We start from the raw sequence: 20,555 nt of genomic DNA, 5'->3' as shown, positions 1-20,555 counted from the left end.
CACAAACACACACTGGGTCAGCATTATGTGTTCACTGTGTTCACTTTGTTGTCATGTCCCCTTTATAATTAGGAGGCTGTAATTATTATCACCATAATTAACAACTTGCTACTGCAGCAGTATTGGTCGGCAGTTACCAATGGTGGGAGAAATATTACTTTATTTCCATTGTTAACTGACAATGTTGTGCAAATATCTCCTTCTCATTCAAGGTTCGTCTGTTATTTAACCTTTATTTAGCCAGTTAAGACCAAATCATTTTTTTTACAATGACGGCCTACCCCGGCCAAACCCTCCTTTAACCCGGACGACGCTGGGCCAATTGTGCGTCGACCCTATGAGATGATGGGTGTGAGTCTTTCTGTAATGGATCTATTTAAGTTGTAGTCATTATGTCATACCTCTTGCTTTATTGAACCAGGACTATAGTTTAAATAAAGGTTAAATAAAAAAATATATAAAAAAATAAATAAATTGAACTGGGGGCTTTTTCACAAGGTCAGGATCATCATTTCAATCTCAAAACGTTATTGTGGTTATTACTGATGGGGCAAGCACATCTTTAACTAACACTGCCAGATGATAGACGTTCATGCTACCTATCGATTTTACACAATACAATTATTGAGATAGGACAGTAATCCAGTTACGTAATGGACACTGAAGTCTTCCATTAGCTCCCCCTAAGGTAAAGCCAAATGATTTAGCTCAGTAGGCTAACAGTCAGTCTTGTAGAACTCTGCAAACTCGGGTTTTAACCATTCTTGGCTATAAAAACAACAGAAGACTTTGCTCTGTTGTCGCCAAGGTTCAATTGATTAACTGGGTTTCCCCTGTAGTCTCTCTCGCTGGTACACACTGTAAGAGAGGCAATTAAACTAGAATCTATTAGCAACTCTGTTCTCCTTTTTAGGCCATTGAAACAAAGCTGGGGGAAGGTCATGGTGTGATGCATTATATTGGAGCAGGTTTGACGGTGTTATGGTTGGAAGAAGCATATAAAGACACAGAGAAATTTTAACTCTCTAGAATGATGTCCTATTTTAAAGTAGATATGAAATAGGAAAAATAACAAACTAGCGTGTGTCAAAAAGCTGCAAACATTTATTCTCTGTTCCAGAAGGTGATGTCATGTCAAAGCAAGCTCAAGGCTGAAGGACAGTTCTACTGATTTACTCATCAGCTTTAATTCCTGACACGTATAGGCTCCATCCCTATTGGCAATGGAGCCAGCCAGGGAATGGATGTGTTTGTGCAATTGGTTTCACAGGGTCTATTTCAGCAGGGGATCGAGGGTCTATTCTGATCTAGGAACTGGACATTGATAAAGCTTGGAGGTAAAAGTGTCTTACGTAATGGGAATAATGTATAGTCAGTCTAAGTTAGAGGGGTTTTTGCCCACATGCCTTTTTTCTACACAAACAGTGGATTGTTAAACAAAGATACTCTTGAGGCCTAAGACTTGTTCTAAGACTTGTTCTAAGACTTGTTCTACTTGTTCTAAGACTTGTTCTAAGACTTGTTCTAAGACTTGCTTATCTGTCTTTTATTTCCAGGGTTTGATGCATACTTCACATCGCGGACGCTGGAGAACAACCGCAGGAACGTTTGGTTCGCAGAATACTGGGAGGAGAACTTCAACTGTAAACTAATGAGTTCCTCCAAGAAGGAAGACACCAGCAGGAAGTGCACAGGTAGCCATTTTGTTGCTGCACATGACAAAGTTGTACTTTAAACCCATGAAATATTGTTATTTAATCATAGGGAATGGTCATAGGCATATAATAGATTTTGGAGAACTCAACAAGGTTGTACTTTATTACCCTAAACATTTTAACTCTTTAATCACATGACATTGTAGTAGGTGTATGACAGGATCTGCAACACATTGCTGTTCTCTGAACACCACTTGGTAATGTTTTATTCTGCGCTCTGCAATGATGTACAGTAACCACCCTAAGGCTTGGTGCTCTTGTTGTAGGTGTGGATGATAGGGTTTGAAATCAATGCACACCACTCTTTTGCTGAGGAAGTTCAACCCACAACAGTTTTCTTTCTGTGCACGCAACCTACTCTACTGCAGTCTCATATGTATGATTCATTGAATTGAAGATCACTGCCCACCAAACAATATTCTGCTTTTTCAATGACTCTCTTTCTTGTTTGTTTCAAGTTTTTCCCCTTGCATTAGAACGCGACACCAAAAAGAAGAGCTCAAGTCCCCTAGTCCGAGCTGAGCTTAGCTGAGCCCTTCCATTACATAATGAGCCTGGCTTCATCCCTATCCATATCTCCTCTCTGCTGTGGGTTCTGCATTCCAAATGGGTCACCGCATTTCCTATGAGTCATGGTCAAAAGTAGTGCACTACATAGAAAATAAGGTGCCATTTGAGACTCAGCCTGTATTTCAGGATGATTGACTTGTACAATACTACCGGCACAGCAGGCTGGATGAGACACGGTGGAAGACTGACAAGTTATGCCTTGAAGCATTCTTAATGAGAATGTCAGAAAACAGATATTACATTATACATCTACAAACAAGGTGTTTCTTTCTGTGGAATAAGTGTGGTATAGTTTAGCCACAGGAAACATGAAGAAATACTACACGTGTGATGTTTATCTGGTGATAGTGCAGTAGGTGGAGGTGTCATTTAATTAACTTTTTTGTTAATTAAATTATTTGTAAACATAACTCAATAATATTTGAAATTATGTATTTCCTATTCATCAAAAACTGTATCAATAAGGCTTGGAATAACTTACAGTTGAAGTCAGAAGTTTACATACACCTTAGCCAAATACATTTAGCAGTAGCTTCTTCCTTGCTGAGCGGCCATTCAGGTTATGTCGATATAGGACTCGTTTTACTGTGGATATAGATACTTTTGTACCTGTTTCCTCCAGCATCTTCACAAGGTCCTTTGCTGTTGTTCTGGGATTGATTTGCAGTTTTCGTACCAAAGTGCGTTCATCTCTAGGAGACAGAACTCCTACCTGAGCGGTATGACGGCTGTGTGGTCCCATGGTGTTTATACTTGCGTACTATTGTTCGTACAGATAAACGTGGTACCTTCAGGCGTTTGGAAATTGCTCCCAAGGATGAACCAGACTTGTGGAGGTCCACAATTTTTTTTCTGAGGTCATGGCTGATTTCTTTTGATTTCCCCATGATGTCAAGCAAAGAGGCACTGAGTTTGAAGGTAGGCCTTGAAATATCTCCACAGGTACACCTCCAATTGACTCAAGTTATGTCAATTAGCCTATCAGAAGTTTCTAAAGCCATGACATAATTTTCTGGAATTTTCCAAGCTGTTTAAAGGCACAGTCAACTTAGTGTATGTTAGATTCTGACCCACTGGAATTGTGATACAGTGAATTCTAAGTGAATTAATCTGTCTGTAAACAATTGTTGGAAAAATGACTTGTGTCACGCACAAAGTAGATGTCCTAACCGACTTGCCAAAACTATAGTTAACAAGAAATGCGTTGAGTGGTTGAAAAACGAGTTTTAATAACTCCAACCTAAGTGTATGTAAACTTCTGACTTCAACTGTATATTCTTTCTAAATATAGTTTAATCAAATGATACTATATCATTAACTATAAGATTTCACCTTCCTTGTAACAGTAAAATACATATTTGTATGTTTAGTGTTAGAGACAATCTGCGTATTTTCTAAAGGTCTCTCTTGATCAAAACATCTGTCCCATCGCTGTGAATGTCTCACAGAGCTCTAGCTTGGCTTCCTGAACTTGTACAAAAATGCACCTTTCATTTCATACTAATCTTGTCCATCTATGACAAACAAAAATAGTTTTTAAGATTTTAGATTAATGGCTATAATTCAATCTCTACATGTGCTATAGTGATGAAAACACTCTCTACTGCTACTCTACAATGTAAAGATTGCAGGCATGTGCTTTGTCAGTGGCTGTGAGGTAACGTTCAGTCTGGAGTTGATGGACAGCCGTAAGAGTGAATGAAATGGTAGGAGGTACATCCCAGCTTCAAGTGGTTTCAAATTTCACGTCCTTCGTAACACAGGCTCAAAAACAGATATACAACTATGTCCGTCAGAACCAGGGCCTTCAGTTAATGTGGTGTCCACATATCGACTTACATGCAAATTAGCAAATATGTACCGGTTTTAGGCCAGATTGTTCTTCAAGCTGTTGAAACGTTCATACTGTAGATGACCAGCAAGGTCAAATCATAATCAGTAGGTATAGGGAGGGGGGGAGGGCAGAGAACCTGGCAGGATATAACCCCACCCACCTTTGCAAAAGCAAAGCCCCCACACCACCAAAGGGATATCAACAGGTCCCTAATTTACTACTCTGAGACAAGGCCGAGTATAGTCCACAAAGATCTCCTCCGCTGCACGAGCCGAGGACAGTAATGATGGAAGAGCGTGAGAGAACCAGTGACTCAGCCCTTGTAATAGGGTCAGAGATAGAGAATCCCAGTGGAGAGAGGGGAGCCGGCCAGGCAGAGACAGCAAGGGAGGTTTGTCAATCCAGTACCTTGCCATTCACCTTCGCACCCCTGGGCCAAACTACACTCAATCATAAGACCTACTGAAGAGATGAGTCTTCAGTTAAGACTTAAAGGTCGAGACTGAGTCTGCATCTTTCACATGGATCGACAGACTATTTAATAAAAATGGAACTCTATAGGAGAAAGCCCTGCCTCCAACGAGTTCAAACAGGTGCAGTTAATACAGGTAATGAGTGGAGAACAGGAGGGCTTCTTAAAGAAAAACTAACAGGTCTGTGAGAGCCGGAATTCTTACTGGTTGGTAGGTGATCAAATACTTATGTCATCCAATAAAATGCTAATTAATTACTTAAAAATCATACAATGTGATTTTCTGGATTTTTGATTCTGTCTCTCACAGTTGAAGTGTACCTATGATAAAACTTACAGACCTCTACATGCTTTTTAAGTAGGAAAACCTGCAAAATCGGCAGTGTATCAAATACTTGTTCTCCCCACTGTATGTACGGCAGGACCAAATCGTCTAGTAGGAGCAAGTCCATGTAATGCTTTGTTGGTTAGCAGTAACACCTTGAAATCAGCCCTGGCCTTAACAGGAAGCCAGTGTAGAGAGGCTAGCACTGGAGTAATATGATCAAATATTTTGGTTCTAGTCAAGATTCTAGCAGCCGTGTTTAGCACTAACTGAAGTTTATTTAGTGCTTTATCCGGGTAGCCGGAGAGTAGAGCATTGCAGTACACTAATCTTGAAGTTACAAAAGCAGCATTTTTGGGCTCAAAATTTTTTCCAATATTTTTCGAAGATGTAAAAAAGCTGCTCTTTAAATATTTTTTATATGTTCGTCCATAAAGGAGGGAAATCAGGGTCCAGAATAATGCTGAGGTCCTTCACACTTTTCTTTGAGACGACTGTACAACCATCGAGATCCATTTTCATATCCGACAGCAGATCACTTATGTTTCTTAGAACTGAAACTATCTAACATCTCTGTTTTTTGTCAAAGTTTAACAGTAAGATTTCTTAGTGAGGCAAGTGCACTAATTAACATGAAAACATGATTAATAACAGCCATTTCCTGTCGGTATCCTACCATACGTAATCCCCTTTAACAAGACACCTCCACTATTACTGCAGTAGCTTCAGTGACTGCTGTACTTTTTCTTTTAACACATTACAAGACACAATTACTTGATTATCATTAAAAACATGATTAACAACTCCAAGTACAATCTCTAGGTGGGTACACTATTTCCTATGAGACATCTACCTCCAGTGTGAGAGGTGTGAGAGCGTTCAACCAAAGCAACCTCGGAGATAGACAGTACCTTTTTTTGATATAACAAATAACGTTTTTTGAATCTGTACTTAATTAATTGACATTAAAAAAACATTATTCGTCATCCTCAAGTCTAGATTTTTAACAATCTCCGGATACGTACCCTACTGATCCCCAGTAATACCTAAGCCCCATAATGAGACACCTAGGTAGTACCCTACTGATCCCCAGTAATACCTAAGCCCCATAATGAGACACCTAGGTAGTACCCTACTGATCCCCAGTAATACCTAAGCCCCATAATGAGACACCTAGGTAGTACCCTACTGATCCCCAGTAATACCTAAGCCCCATAATGAGACACCTAGGTAGTACCCTACTGATCCCCAGTAATACCTAAGCCCCATAATGAGACACCTAGGTAGTACCCTACTGATCCCCAGTAATACCTAAGCCCCATAATGAGACACCTAGGTAATAAATCGCCAGCAGTGTTAACAGGCTGAGAGGTCAGTGGTAGTGATATGACGACTGTACCTTCAGAAACTGCTGTATCAAATCAAATGTATTTATAAAGCCCTTTTTACATCAGCAGATGTGTAACGGTCGTTCTCCTCCTCTTCGTCTGAAGAGGAGGAGTAGGGATTGGACCAAAGCGCAGCGTGATAGTTTGACATAATGATTTATTTAAATGATAGAACGAAAACCGAAAACACTTTAACAAACTACAAAACAAATAAACGATGTAGACAGACCTGACTTGAGAACTTACAAACTACGAAGAACGCACGAACAGGAACAGACTACATACACGAACGACAAACGAAACAGTCCCGTGTGGTGCAACATACACAGACACGGAAGACAACCACCCACAAACAACCCCAACATAGAAACACAAAACATAGACTACCCACCCAGCTCACGTCCTGACCAACTAAACAAAGTTAAACAAAGGAAAAATAAGGTCAGGAACGTGACAAGATGTCACAAAGTGATGGACAGAAACCCATTATAAAACCCCAAACAGCAAGCAATGCAGATGTAGATAGAATTACAGTTGCAAGGAAAAACGCCCTAGAAAGGCAGGAACCTAGAAAGAAACTTAGAGAGGAACCAGTCTCTTAGGGGTGGCCAGTCCTCTTCTGGCTGTACCGGGTAGAGGAACCAGGATCTGAAGGGTGGCCAGTCCTCTTCTGGCTGTGCCGGGTAGAGGAACAAGGATCTGAACGGTGGCCAGTCCTCTTCTGGCTGTTGCCGGGTGTACCCTTTTTAGTTAACAAACAAAACGGATGAATTATGAAAATAGTTTAAACTATCTCCATATGCTAATCCTCCAAATAAAGCGTAATCTCTTAGAAGTATGTTGAATAACTGTAGTGGTTAATTATGAAACAAGCAACAAACAAAAAAACATTTTGATCACCTTGAAAGATTCACAACACAGTGTGCAAACAATAACACCACTCAGAAGCATATACGTTGAAATACATTTTTTGTTTGTTTATATGAAACATGATTAACATCTAGCTACATGTAGGTATTCTAATTCTCCACACCAAGACTTCTTAATAAAAACTTATCCCCATGACAAGCCACTTAGGCCTCCAGTGTGAGATTTCAGCAGGAGTGAATGCTGTACCTTTTTTTTTAACATAACATACACATTGATCAGAGTCATAGTTCATTAGCGTGAACACATGATTACCAATCTCCAGTTATTACCTATCCGAATATATAATGAGACCCCAAGGTAAAAAAGCCACGTCCGGTGTGATGGTATGAACGTGTCACTGTTAGCAGTAGCTCAGATCACTAACCCTGCTCTGGCTGTGGTTCCCCTCTCCTATCTAGGTGGAACATGCTTTTGTAGTTTAGCCCCTTCGCCTGGAGACAGCCAGGCAGCCAGCTAGGCAGGCAGGCAGGCAGGCAGCGAGCTGTGTGAGGCCAATTTGCACACATCAAGGAACAGAGTGGGACGACAGTAGGGGAAGCACATGCTGCTGTTGTAAGGATTACATTATGCTGCAGGGGCAATATGGGTCCTGGGATTCTGATAGGGTAGGAGAGATCAGAGTCTGGTGTTTCCAGTGTAGGAGGAGAGATCAGAGTCTGGTGTTTCCAGTGTAGGAGGAGAGATCAGAGTCTGGTGTTTCCAGTGTAGGAGGAGAGATCAGAGTCTGCTGTTTCCAGTGTAGGAGGAGAGATGAGAGTCTGGTGTTTCCAGTGTAGGAGGAGAGATGAGAGTCTGGTGTTTCCAGTGAGGGAAGGAAAGAGAACAGGGTCTGATTTTTCCAGTGAGGGAGGGAAAGAGATCAGAGTCTGGTGTTTCCAGTGAGGGAGGGAAAGAGAACAGGGTCTGGTGTTTCCAGTGAGGGAGGAGAGATGAGAGTCTGGTGTTTCCAGTGAGGGAGGAGAGATCAGAGTCTGGTGTTTCCAGTGAGGGAGGAGAGATGAGAGTCTGGTGTTTCCAGTGAGGGAGGAGAGATGAGAGTCTGGTGTTTCCAGTGAGGGAGGAGAGATCAGAGTCTGGTGTTTCCAGTGAGGGAGGAGAGATGAGAGTCTGGTGTTTCCAGTGAGGGAGGAGAGATGAGAGTCTGGTGTTTCCAGTGAGGGAGTAGAGATCAGAGTCTGGTGTTTCCAGTGAGGGAGGAGAGATGAGAGTCTGGTGTTTCCAGTGAGGGAGGAGAGATCAGAGTCTGGTGTTTCCAGTGAGGGAGGAGAGATGAGAGTCTGGTGTTTCCAGTGAGGGAGGAGAGATCAGAGTCTGGTGTTTCCAGTGTAGGAGGAGAGATCAGAGTCTGGTGTTTCCAGTGTAGGAGGAGAGATGAGAGTCTGGTGTTTCCAGTGTAGGAGGAGAGATGAGAGTCTGGTGTTTCCAGTGAGGGAAGGAAAGAGAACAGGGTCTGATTTTTCCAGTGAGGGAGGGAAAGAGATCAGAGTCTGGTGTTTCCAGTGAGGGAGGGAAAGAGAACAGGGTCTGGTGTTTCCAGTGAGGGAGGAGAGATGAGAGTCTGGTGTTTCCAGTGAGGGAGGAGAGATCAGAGTCTGGTGTTTCCAGTGAGGGAGGAGAGATGAGAGTCTGGTGTTTCCAGTGAGGGAGGAGAGATGAGAGTCTGGTGTTTCCAGTGAGGGAGTAGAGATCAGAGGCTGGTGTTTCCAGTGAGGGAGGAGAGATGAGAGTCTGGTGTTTCCAGTGAGGGAGGAGAGATCAGAGTCTGGTGTTTCCAGTGAGGGAGGAGAGATGAGAGTCTGGTGTTTCCAGTGAGGGAGGAGAGATCAGAGTCTGGTGTTTCCAGTGTAGGAGGAGAGATCAGAGTCTGGTGTTTCCAGTGTAGGAGGAGAGATGAGAGTCTGGTGTTTCCAGTGTAGGAGGAGAGATGAGAGTCTGGTGTTTCCAGTGAGGGAAGGAAAGAGAACAGGGTCTGATTTTTCCAGTGAGGGAGGGAAAGAGATCAGAGTCTGGTGTTTCCAGTGAGGGAGGGAAAGAGAACAGGGTCTGGTGTTTCCAGTGAGGGAGGAGAGATGAGAGTCTGGTGTTTCCAGTGAGGGAGGAGAGATCAGAGTCTGGTGTTTCCAGTGAGGGAGGAGAGATGAGAGTCTGGTGTTTCCAGTGAGGGAGGAGAGATGAGAGTCTGGTGTTTCCAGTGAGGGAGGAGAGATCAGAGTCTGGTGTTTCCAGTGAGGGAGGAGAGATGAGAGTCTGGTGTTTCCAGTGAGGGAGGAGAGATGAGAGTCTGGTGTTTCCAGTGAGGGAGGAGAGATCAGAGTCTGGTGTTTCCAGTGAGGGAGGAGAGATGAGAGTCTGGTGTTTCCAGTGAGGGAGGAGAGATCAGAGTCTGGTGTTTCCAGTGAGGGAGGAGAGATGAGAGTCTGGTGTTTCCAGTGAGGGAGGAGAGATGAGAGTCTGGTGTTTCCAGTGAGGGAAGGAAAGAGAACAGGGTCTGATTTTTCCAGAGAGGGAGGGAAAGAGAACAGGGTCTGATGTTTCCAGTGTTGGACGGAAAGAGAACAGGGTCTGATGTTTCCAGTGATGGAAGGGAATTTGGGGTCTGGTGTTTGCAGTGAGGGATGGGAGAACAGGCTTTGGTGTTTCCAGTGAGGAAGGGCTAGCCATTACAATACTACTATACCTGACGAGCCATTACAATACTGCTATACCTGACTAGCCATTATAATACTGCTATACATGACTAGCCATTACAATACTACTATACCTGACTAGCCATTATAATACTGCTATACCTGACTAGCCATTACAATACTGCTATACCTGGCTAGCCATTATAATACTGCTATAGCTGACTAGCCATTACAATACTGCTATACCTGACTAGCCATTACAATACTACTATACCTGGCTAGCCATTGTAATACTACTACACCTGGCTAGCCATTGTAATACTACTATACCTGACTAGCCATTACAATACTACTAAACCTGGCTAGCCATTATAATACTACTATACCTGACTAGCCATTACAATACTACTATACCTGACTAGCCATTAAAATACTACTATACCTGGCTAGCCATTACAATACTACTATCCATTATAATACTCCTATACCTGACTAGCCACTGTAATACTACTATACCTGGCTAGCCATTGTAATACTACTATCCATTATAATACTACTATACCTGACTATCCATTATAATACTACTATACCTGGCTAGCCATTACAATAGTACTATACCTGGCTAGCCATTATAATACTACTATACCTGACTAGCCATTACAATACTACTATACCTGGCTAGCCATTACAATACTAATATCCATTATAATACTACTATACCTGGCTAGCCATTGTAATACTACTATACCTGACTATCCATTATAATACTACTATACCTGGCTAGCCATTACAATACTACTATACCTGGCTAGCCATTACAATACTACTATACATGGCTAGCCATTACAATACTACTATACCTGACTAGCCATTATAATACTACTATACCTGACTAGCCATTACAATACTACTATACCTGACTAGCCATTACAATACTACTCTACCTGACTAGCCATTACAATACTACTATACCTGACTAGCCATTATAATACTACTATACCTGACTAGCCATTACAATAATACTATACCTGACTAGCCATTACAATACTACTCTACCTGACTAGCCATTACAATACTACTATACCTGACTAGCCATTACAATACTACTATAACTGACTAGCCATTACAATACTACTATCCATTATAATACTGCTATACCTGGCTAACCATTACAATACGACTATACCTGGCTAGCCATTGTAATACTACTATACCTGACTAGCCATTACAATAATACTATACCTGACTAGCCATTACAATACTACTATACCTGACTAGCCATTGTAATACTGCTATACCTGACTAGCCATTACAATACTACTATCCATTATAATACTGCTATACCTGACTAGCCATTATAATACTGCTATACCTGGCTAGCCATTATAATACTGCTATACCTGGCTAGCCATTGTAATTCCACCCTACCTGGTTATCCATTGTAATACCACTGTACCTGGTTAGCCATTATAACACTACTGTATCTTAGGAGTTCTAAGCCTGTTATTTTTCTGTCCTGTCCTACATTAATTAGCAGCCTCCGCCCATCCTCTCTGTTGGATTATTACTTGCGTGGCGTGTTAGCTGCTGGCGCCGCCTCCCTCTTTAACCAGACGATGATTAGGACAGGATTTAATAGGACGGTTCCTTCCTCTCACCGTGTCTCCCTGTTTGTCTAATTTTGGTTGACTGTTTCTTCATCTTCACATTTCTCAGCCTGCTACGGAAGCTTATTGCTGCCACAGAACAAACAGTTCATGTCCCCCCCGTTCTTTTTGTCAGCAATACCCTTCATGGCTGACCAACAGTGGAAATAGATCTATTATTGCTGACCTTAATCACCTCTACAGTATTTGGCGGCTACTAAACGTTCACATACCGAACGGGGTCAAAAGCAGGAGAGATAGTAGTTGCTTCTCTGCTTCTCTCCTCCTCTACAATCCTCATGAGATATAAAGTGCAGCCAAAAATGTCATGCACCCTAACACAATGTTTGGTGGTTTTACTAGCAGCTAAATACGTCCAGTCACCGCATTTGAGAACACGTTCTGTTACCATGTTCTAAGCAAAGTAGTCTTCTCGTACATTGTTTCAGGAAGCTGCCACAAAACACCATTCACCTGAGTACATGTGCATTTCTGTTCACTGTGATAAAATAAATATCTGTTTGCATGACATTTTTGGCTGCACTTTATATCTCATTCCAGCAATTACACTCAAAAATGGCACGAAACCATCAACTTATACAGTATACCATGTTTTACTGTTTACTGAAAATTAAACTCAGCCGCATGGGGATTGGGTTCCAGGATAATATGCAAAGGAGGAGAGAAGTAACCATCTCCCCTTGCTTTTGACCCCCGTTCAGCGTGTGAACGTTTAGCGGCACCAAATACTGTAGGGGTGATTAGCGTGACATGCTTTCTCCATTCTATCATAGAGCAGGAAATAGAACATCTCTTTAAATGTTACTGGCTGGAACAATCTTCTCTGAGATAAGTTCTAAGCTCCCACGATGCACTGTGTTGGGGGGGGGAGAGAGAGAGATTCCAATGTCCCTTGTCCCAAATGTAAATGAGTTTGTTTGATACGGTACATAATGATAATGTGTCTATGTGTTTGATATGGTATATCATGATAGTGTCTATATGTATGATAGGGTATATAATGATAATGTATGCATGTCTATGTGTATGATAGGGTACATAATGATAATGTGTCTATGTGTTTGATAGGGTATATCATGATAGTGTCTATGTGTATGATAGGGTATGTCATGATAGTGTCTATGTGTATGATAGGGTATGTCATGATAATGCATATATGAGTTTAATAGGGTATAATGATAATGTATTTGTTTTTTGGGTATATAATGATAAGGTTCTAGGTCCCCAAGAACACAGTGGCCTCCATCATTCTTAAATGGAAGAAGTTTGGAAACAGCAAGACTCGTCCTAGAGCTGGCCAAACTGAGCATTCGGGGACGACGGGCCTTGGTCAGGGATGGTCACTCTGACAAACCTCGAGAGTTCCTCTGTGGAGATGGGAGAACCTTCCAGAAGGACAACCATCTCTGCAGCACTCCGCCAATCAGGCCTTTATGATAGAGTGGCCAGACGGAAGCCACTCCTCAGTAAAAGGCTCATGACAGCCCGCTTGGAGTTTGCCAAAAGGCACCTATAGGACTCTTAGACCATGAGAAACAAGATTATCTGGTCTGATGAAACCAAGGTTGAACTCTTTGCCCTGAAATCCAAGCGAAACGTCTGGAGGAAACCTGGCACCATCCCTAAGGTGAAGCATGGTGGTGGCAGGATGATGCTGTGGGGATGTTTTCAGCGGCAGGGACTGGGAGACTGGTCAGGATCAAGAGAAAGATGAACAGAGCAAAGTACAGAGAGATCCTTGATGAAAACTTGCTCCAGAGGGCTCAAGACCTCAGAATGGGGCGAAGGTTCACCTTCCAATAGGACAACGACCCTAAGCACACAGCCAAGACAACGCAGAAGTGACTTCGGGACAAGTCTCTGAATGTCCTTGAGTGGGCCAGCCAGAGCCCGGACTTGAACCCGATCTAACATCTCTGGAGAGACCCGAAAATAGCTGTTCAGGAACACTCCCCATCCAACCTGACCGAAATTGAGAGGATCTGCAAAGAAGAATGGGAGAAACTCCCCAAATACAGGTGTGCCAAGATGGTAGTGTCATACCCAAGAAGTCTCAAGTCTGTAATCGCTGCCAAAGGTGCTTCAACAAAGTACTGAGCAGAGTTTCTGAATACTTATGTAAATGTGATATTTCAATTTTTTTTAAGACATTTGCAAAAATGTCTAAAAATCTGTTTTCCCTTTGGTGTATAGTGTGAAGATTGACGAGGGAATTTGTTTTTAATCCATTTTAGAAAAACGCTGTAACGTAACAAACTGTGGAAAAAGTGAAGGGGTCTGAATACTTTCCGAATGCACTGTATAATGATAATGTACTGTATATTGCATGTAATGATTATATGTGTATGTCATATGGTGATGATACGAGCCACAAGGTACCAATGATATTTTATGGTTGTGAGATTGTGTTTTCTTTAGTGTTCATTTTGTTTTATTATTTATTACGGGAAACACAGTTGCTAATTAAAGTTGGAAGCTCTGTTGGGTATTTGCAAAAGATCAAAAGAAATCTGGAGCAGTAAGACATTGCCATGGAGACATTTGGGTTGAACTGTTGCTACACTACCACGCGTGTGTGCGTGTGTGTGTGTCAAAACAAAGCCAATGCTGAATACAGATCCAGCCTAGGGCAACCATTTTAACTACTCCAAATCTTTCAGTTATTCCTGACTCTGTTGTTGGTATTATATATTTTCAGGGGAATCAAGCATTTCTGCAATGACAGATTCCAGTGCACGTTTGTGAACTTTCACCATCTCAATGCTTAATGTGGTTATTTGTGTCTTCCTCTTTTTATTGTTTCCCAAGTTGTCCTATTTATTTAATTTAACGTTAAAGTTGATTATTTTATGCTCAGACTAAGTGTTCAAGTAAAAACATTTCATAATAAGTCAGAGAAATAAAAACTAAAAAAGTAGTATAATTAAAACTGATGAAATTAAATGCCATTTTCTTTCAGCGGAATCAGAAATAGTACCAAAATGTACAGAGGGAAGGAACCTTTCTCTACAGAGTCTTGTAAGATGATGTACTGTACATACCTTGAGTTAATTAACACAACAAACTGTTGTTTACCCAGCTATTTTTTATTTTTCCTAACAGAAGCCCTGTAAATATGTGACAAAATGAAGCAGTAGAAATTAGGATTGGGTCTAAATTGAATAATGGATAGTGTAACAGGTCATTCAAATCTTTGAAGAAAGGAGATTAGGATTTTGATGGTCAAACACACGTTGTGCTTCACCATTGTTGTTGTTATTATCATCATATTGTAACCATTATTTTCCTCAATAAGTCTGCTCAATGTAAATTGTTGTAATGTTATTATTTCTCAGGAAAATGTCAATGAAAACACAGAAAAAGTGTCCTGTATTCTCATTGTTTGCCAGTGTACAATCGCTGGCATACAATGCATTTGAGATGTGAACATGTCTCTGCGTGTGTTATCATTTAACCCCCTAAGGTTGATGTCTGCGCTCCACTGAAATGTAATTAGCATAATCCCCCCAAAAATCGCCATGAAAATCCTTCAGTTTAAACTAGAGATATCTGGGTTTTGTTGCACTGGATGCGTCACAATCACAACATCCGCCCGATGTAACACTTCTCCAAGTGCGGTGAAAGCTGACAGAGCGCTGTTTGTCAAACCATGAGACATCCCAAAAATCGGTCTTCTCACAAAATTGTTTGTAGCGTCGGAAAAGTTTGGCCAAACTATTATGACCCCTTTTTCCTACGTTTTGCTGTACGGGTCGTACACAAGTGTCTTGGGACTTGTTTGAAGTCGGTGCAGCCGATCTGCCAACTTCTGTCTGTAGCATCCGAACAGTTTGGGCTACACACTAGTACGGCCCGTCTGTGTAAAGGTGAGACTGTCACGAACAATATATATGGAGTCTGTTGAGTGACAAAATAAGGGGTTAAATACTAATATTTTCTGTTCTGTCTCAGATATAGGACAGGCACTTCAGAACAAACTTCCTTCAGAATTTTTTTGGGGGGGAGGACTATCTGTTGCTCGATGTAGTGAATCTGTTATTCAATGCATTTGTATGGGCGAATAGCAGTCAAGGCCAAATACAATGATTCATCAAATACAAAATAAACATTTAAAAAAATGATACTATGCCTCAGGACAACCTGGCCTGATGATTCCTGGCCGTCCCCACCTGGCCGTGCTGCTGCTCCAGTTTCAACTGTTCTGCTCGCGGCTATGGAACCCTGACCTGTTCACAGGGCATGCTACCTTGTCCCGGATCTGCTGTTTTCAACTCTCTCTCTATCTTTCTCTCTGACGCACCTGCTGTCTCGACCTCTGAATGCTTGGCTATGAAAAGCCAAATTACATTTACTCCTGAGGTACTGATCTGTTGCACCCTCTACAACCACTGTGATTATTATTTGACCCTGCTAGTCATCTATGAACGTTTGAACATCTTGAAGAACAATCTGGCCTTAATGCCCATCTCCCCGGGAACAGCCAGAAGAGGACTGGCCACCCCTCAGAGCCTGGTTCCTCTCTAGGTTTCTTCCTACTGTAGGTTCCTGCAATTCTAGGGAGTTTTTCCTAGCCATGGTGCTTCTACATCTGCATTGCTTGCTGTTTGGGGTTTATGGCTGAGTTTCTGTTTAGCACTTTGTGACATCTACTGATGTAAAAAGGGCTTTGTAAATACATTTGATTGATTGAGTTGTACTCCTCTCCCCTGGCTTAGAAAGGGTTTATACTCTTATGGGTTAAGGTAAAATGTTTGGTATAGTACACAATGGTTTAGACTTTTGTTGTAATTGTCCCAAAGTCTCCAAGGTGATGAAATAAGTCCGGAGAAGGTAGAGAGCAGATCCCTCCAATGAAATTGTTCAAGATAAAGCAGCTATTCAAATGTCCAGATAAGCCTCTGTGTAATTCCATGAGTCCACTTGATCAAGTGAACTGATGTAAAGCCTTAGTAGCAGATTAAACAGCATGTCCAATTCACGTAACCATCATAATACAGGCAAACTGTCAATTTCCCTGAAATCAGTCTTCTCAAGAAAACATCCGAGTCCGAACGATTTGACCTACAAAATATTATTACCACTCTATGGAAAGGGGTGACCCCTCACAAGTGTCAGGGGACTCGTACGAAATTGGTAACGTCTATGTGCCAACTTCAAATACAATTTTATTTGTCACATACACATGGTTAGCAGATGTTAATGCGAGTGTAGCGAACGCTTCTGTCTGTAGCGTCCGAACTGTTTGGGCTACAAACGCATGTGACCCCACTGTGGGAGCGGGAGATTATCACGACTTTCTCTTTTTCTCTATGACCCAACAAGTGTCATGGGACCAAAAACATGAATGGAAAGATGAAGCTAGTTTTGTGGCCGCTCCCAAAAAATTGTTTAATATGTGTAAAAAACTAAATATACATATTTCCTGGGCGTTCTTATATTTCCCAGATATAGGACAAACACTTCAAAATCTTGTTTCGTGTTATACATTTGTTGACTGTCATTTTTGCCATTTATGAATGTGTTATTCAATGCATTTCTCTGGGCTATAGTAGTAAAGTTCAAATTCAATATATTATTAAAAAAATATATATATATACAGTGGGGAGAACAAGTATTTGATACACTGCCGATTTTGCAGGTTTTCCTACTTACAAAGCATGTAGAGGTCTGTCATTTTTATCATAGGTACACTTCAACTGTGAGAGACGGAATCTAAAACAAAAATCCAGAAAATCACATTGTATGATTTTTAAGTAATTAATTTGCATTTTATTGCATGACATAAGTATTTGATCACCTACCAACCAGTAAGAATTCCGGCTCTCACAGACCTGTTAGTTTTTCTTTAAGAAGCCCTCCTGTTCTCCACTCATTACCTGTATTAACTGCACCTGTTTGAACTCGTTACCTGTATAAAAGACACCTGTCCACACACTCAATCAAACAGACTCCAACCTCTCCACAATGGCCAAGACCAGAGAGCTGTGTAAGGACATCAGGGATAAATTGTAGACCTGTACAAGGCTGGGATGGGCTACAGGACAATAGGCAAGCAGCTTGGTGAGAAGGCAACAACTGTTGGCACAATTATTAGAAAATGGAAGAAGTTCAAGATGACGGTCAATCACCCTCGGTCTGGGGCTCCATGCAAGATCTCACCTCGTGGGGCATCAATGATCATGAGGAATGTGAGGGATCAGCCCAGAACTACACGGCAGGACCTGGTCAATGACCTGAAGAGAGCTGGGACCACAGTCTCAAAGAAAACCATTAGTAACACACTACGCCGTCATGGATTAAAATCCTGCAGCGCACGCAAGGTCCCCCTGCTCAAGCCAGCGCATGTCCAGGCCCGTCTGAAGTTTGCCAATGACCATCTGGATGATCCAGAGGAGGAATGGGAGAAGGTCATGTGGTCTGATGAGACAAAAATAGAGCTTTTTGCTCTAAACTCCACTCGCCGTGTTTGGAGGAATAGAAGGATGAGTACAACCCCAAGAACACCATCCCAACCGTGAAGCATGGAGGTGGAAACATCATTCTTTGGGGATGCTTTTCTGCAAAGGGGACAGGACGACTGCACCGTATTGAGGGGAGGATGGATGGGGCCATGTATCGCGAGATCTTGGCCAACAACCTCCTTCCCTCAGTAAGAGCATTGAAGATGGGTCGTGGCTGGGTCTTCCAGCATGACAACGACACGAAGCACACAGCCATGGCAACTAAGGAGTGGCTCCGTAAGAAGCATCTCAAGGTCCTGGAGTGGCCTAGCCAGTCTCCAGACCTGAACCCAATAGAAAATCTTTGGAGGGAGCTGAAAGTCCGTATTGCCCAGCGACAGCCCCGAAACCTGAAGGATCTGGAGAAGATCTGTAGGGAGGAGTGGGCCAAAATTCCTGCTGCAGTGTGTGCAAACCTAGTCAAGAACTACAGGAAACGTATGATCTCTGTAATTGCAAACAAAGGTTTCTGTACCAAATATTAAGTTCTGCTTTTCTGATGTATCAAATACTTATGTCATGCAATAAAATGCAAATTAATTACCTAAAAATCATACAATGTGATTTTCTGGATTTTTGTTTTAGATTCCGTCTCTCATAGTTGAAGTGTACCTATGATAAAAATTACAGACCTCTACATGCTTTGTAAGTAGGAAAACCTGCAAAATCGTCAGTGTATCAAATACTTGTTCTCCCCACTGTATATATATGATTTTTGGATACCTAACATTGGTCCTAAAATTCAAAATCAAATAGCTAAATGATCCATAGTATGACCATCTTAAAACAATTCCATATGTCAGTTTAAAACCCCCCTCCACCCCCCGTAGAGTATTTGTTCATATTTAAATTGTTTACAAACATTGAACTAAAACAAGCTTATATTTTGGATGCTGATAGAATAAGATTTGAACTAAGCTCATCAGGCATTTACAAGTTATATTCTTCAAGAATCAATGGGTACACATTATTCATTAACTTTTACTTGGTACTCATCCCGGATCCGGGAGCACCCTCATCAGTAAAAAATATGACTAGCATAGCCTAGCATAGCGCCACAAGTAAAAACTAGCATCTAAATATCATGAAATCACAAGTCCAAGACACCAGATGAAAGATACACGTCTTGTGAATCCAGCCATCATTTCTGATTTTTAAAATGTTTTACAGGGAAGACACAATATGTATTTCTATTAGCTAACCACGATAGCAAAAGACCCAACTTTTTTTCTCCACCATTTTTTTACTGCATAGGTAGCTATCACAAATTCGATCAAATAAAGATATAAATAGTCACTAACCAAGAAACAACTTCATCAGATGACAGTCTGATAACATATTTATTGTATAGCATATGTTTTGTTTGAAGAATTTGCATATTTCAGGTATAAATCATAGTTTTACATTGCAGCCACCATCACAAAATCTCACTAAAGCAGCTAGAATAACTACAGAGACCAACGTGAATTACCTAAATACTCATCATAAAACATTTATGAAAAATACACAGCGTACAGCAAATGAAAGACAAACATCTTGTGAATCCAGCCAATATTTCAGATTTTTTAAGTGTTTTACAGCAAAAACACAATATAGCATTATATTAGCTTACTACAATAGCCAATCACACAGCAGCATTGATTCATGCACGTTAGCGATAGCGAATAAACCAGCAAAAGATATTACATTTTTCACTAACCTTCTCAAAACTTCATCAGATGACAGTCCTATAACATCATATTACACAATACATATATGGTTTGTTCGAAAATGTGCATATTTAGCGGCACAAATCGTGGTTATACAATGAGAATAGTAGCCAAACTGCAAACAAAATGTCGGGAGAAATCTTGGGAGAGGCACCTAATCTAATCAATAACTAATCCTAAACTTGACTAAAAAATACAGGTTGGACAGCAAATGAAAGATACATTAGTTCTTAATGCAACCGCTGTGTTAGATTTTTAAAATTAACGTTACTACGACATACAGCGTGCGTTAAAGCGAGACCGCACCGAAATGAATGGCGGAATAATAGTTTAATACGGATGTAGCAATAGCAGATTGCCCCTTTAATGCAAATGTAAAGTAATGTCCCGTATTTACCCAGTTATTAGGCAGAAGTCGTTTCGTAACATTACATATGTGCTATACTTGGCAGCCAACACACATCTGAATTACGTACACAGCACATACAAGAAATTTATTAAGTAAACAAAAACAGTACAAATCAGGAAGTCAGGCAGGATCTATTCAAAAATACATATTGGAATATTCTTCTCTTTTCATCCACAGGCCAGGAGCGGATCGGGATTGACTCTAAGTACGAACAGGAGGGGAAGGTTCAGTTTGTGATCGATGCGGTGTACGCTATGGCCCATGCCCTTCACAACATGCAGAGAGACCTGTGTCCCGATGTCTCAGGGATCTGTGAAGATATGGACCTAGCTGGGGGCAAGAAACTGCTCAAGTACATCCGCAGTGTCACCTTCAATGGTAAGTATACTAATGCCAACACATCAATCAA

The 20,555-nt window shown here is 41.3% G+C and overlaps 1 protein-coding gene across 3 annotated transcripts in view; it reads left to right on the top strand.

The window, feature by feature from the left end:
• grm7 (glutamate metabotropic receptor 7) overlaps positions 1-20,555 on the top strand; it is a 402,008-nt gene that overhangs the window by 233,727 nt on the left and 147,726 nt on the right. For all 3 annotated transcript variants that reach the window (XM_071336892.1, XM_071336890.1, XM_071336891.1), the window contains exons 5-6: positions 1,557-1,694; positions 20,324-20,524. In XM_071336892.1, coding sequence (XP_071192993.1) covers positions 1,557-1,694; positions 20,324-20,524 — 339 coding nt within the window. The remainder of the gene's footprint in view (positions 1-1,556; positions 1,695-20,323; positions 20,525-20,555) is intronic.

Source organism: Salvelinus alpinus, chromosome 12 (genome assembly GCF_045679555.1).
Source record: "Salvelinus alpinus chromosome 12, SLU_Salpinus.1, whole genome shotgun sequence".
In the NCBI taxonomy this organism is placed as follows: Eukaryota; Metazoa; Chordata; class Actinopteri; order Salmoniformes; family Salmonidae; genus Salvelinus; species Salvelinus alpinus.
Note: the sequence above shows the minus strand (reverse complement) of the source record. Positions and strands in the feature narration are given on the sequence as shown.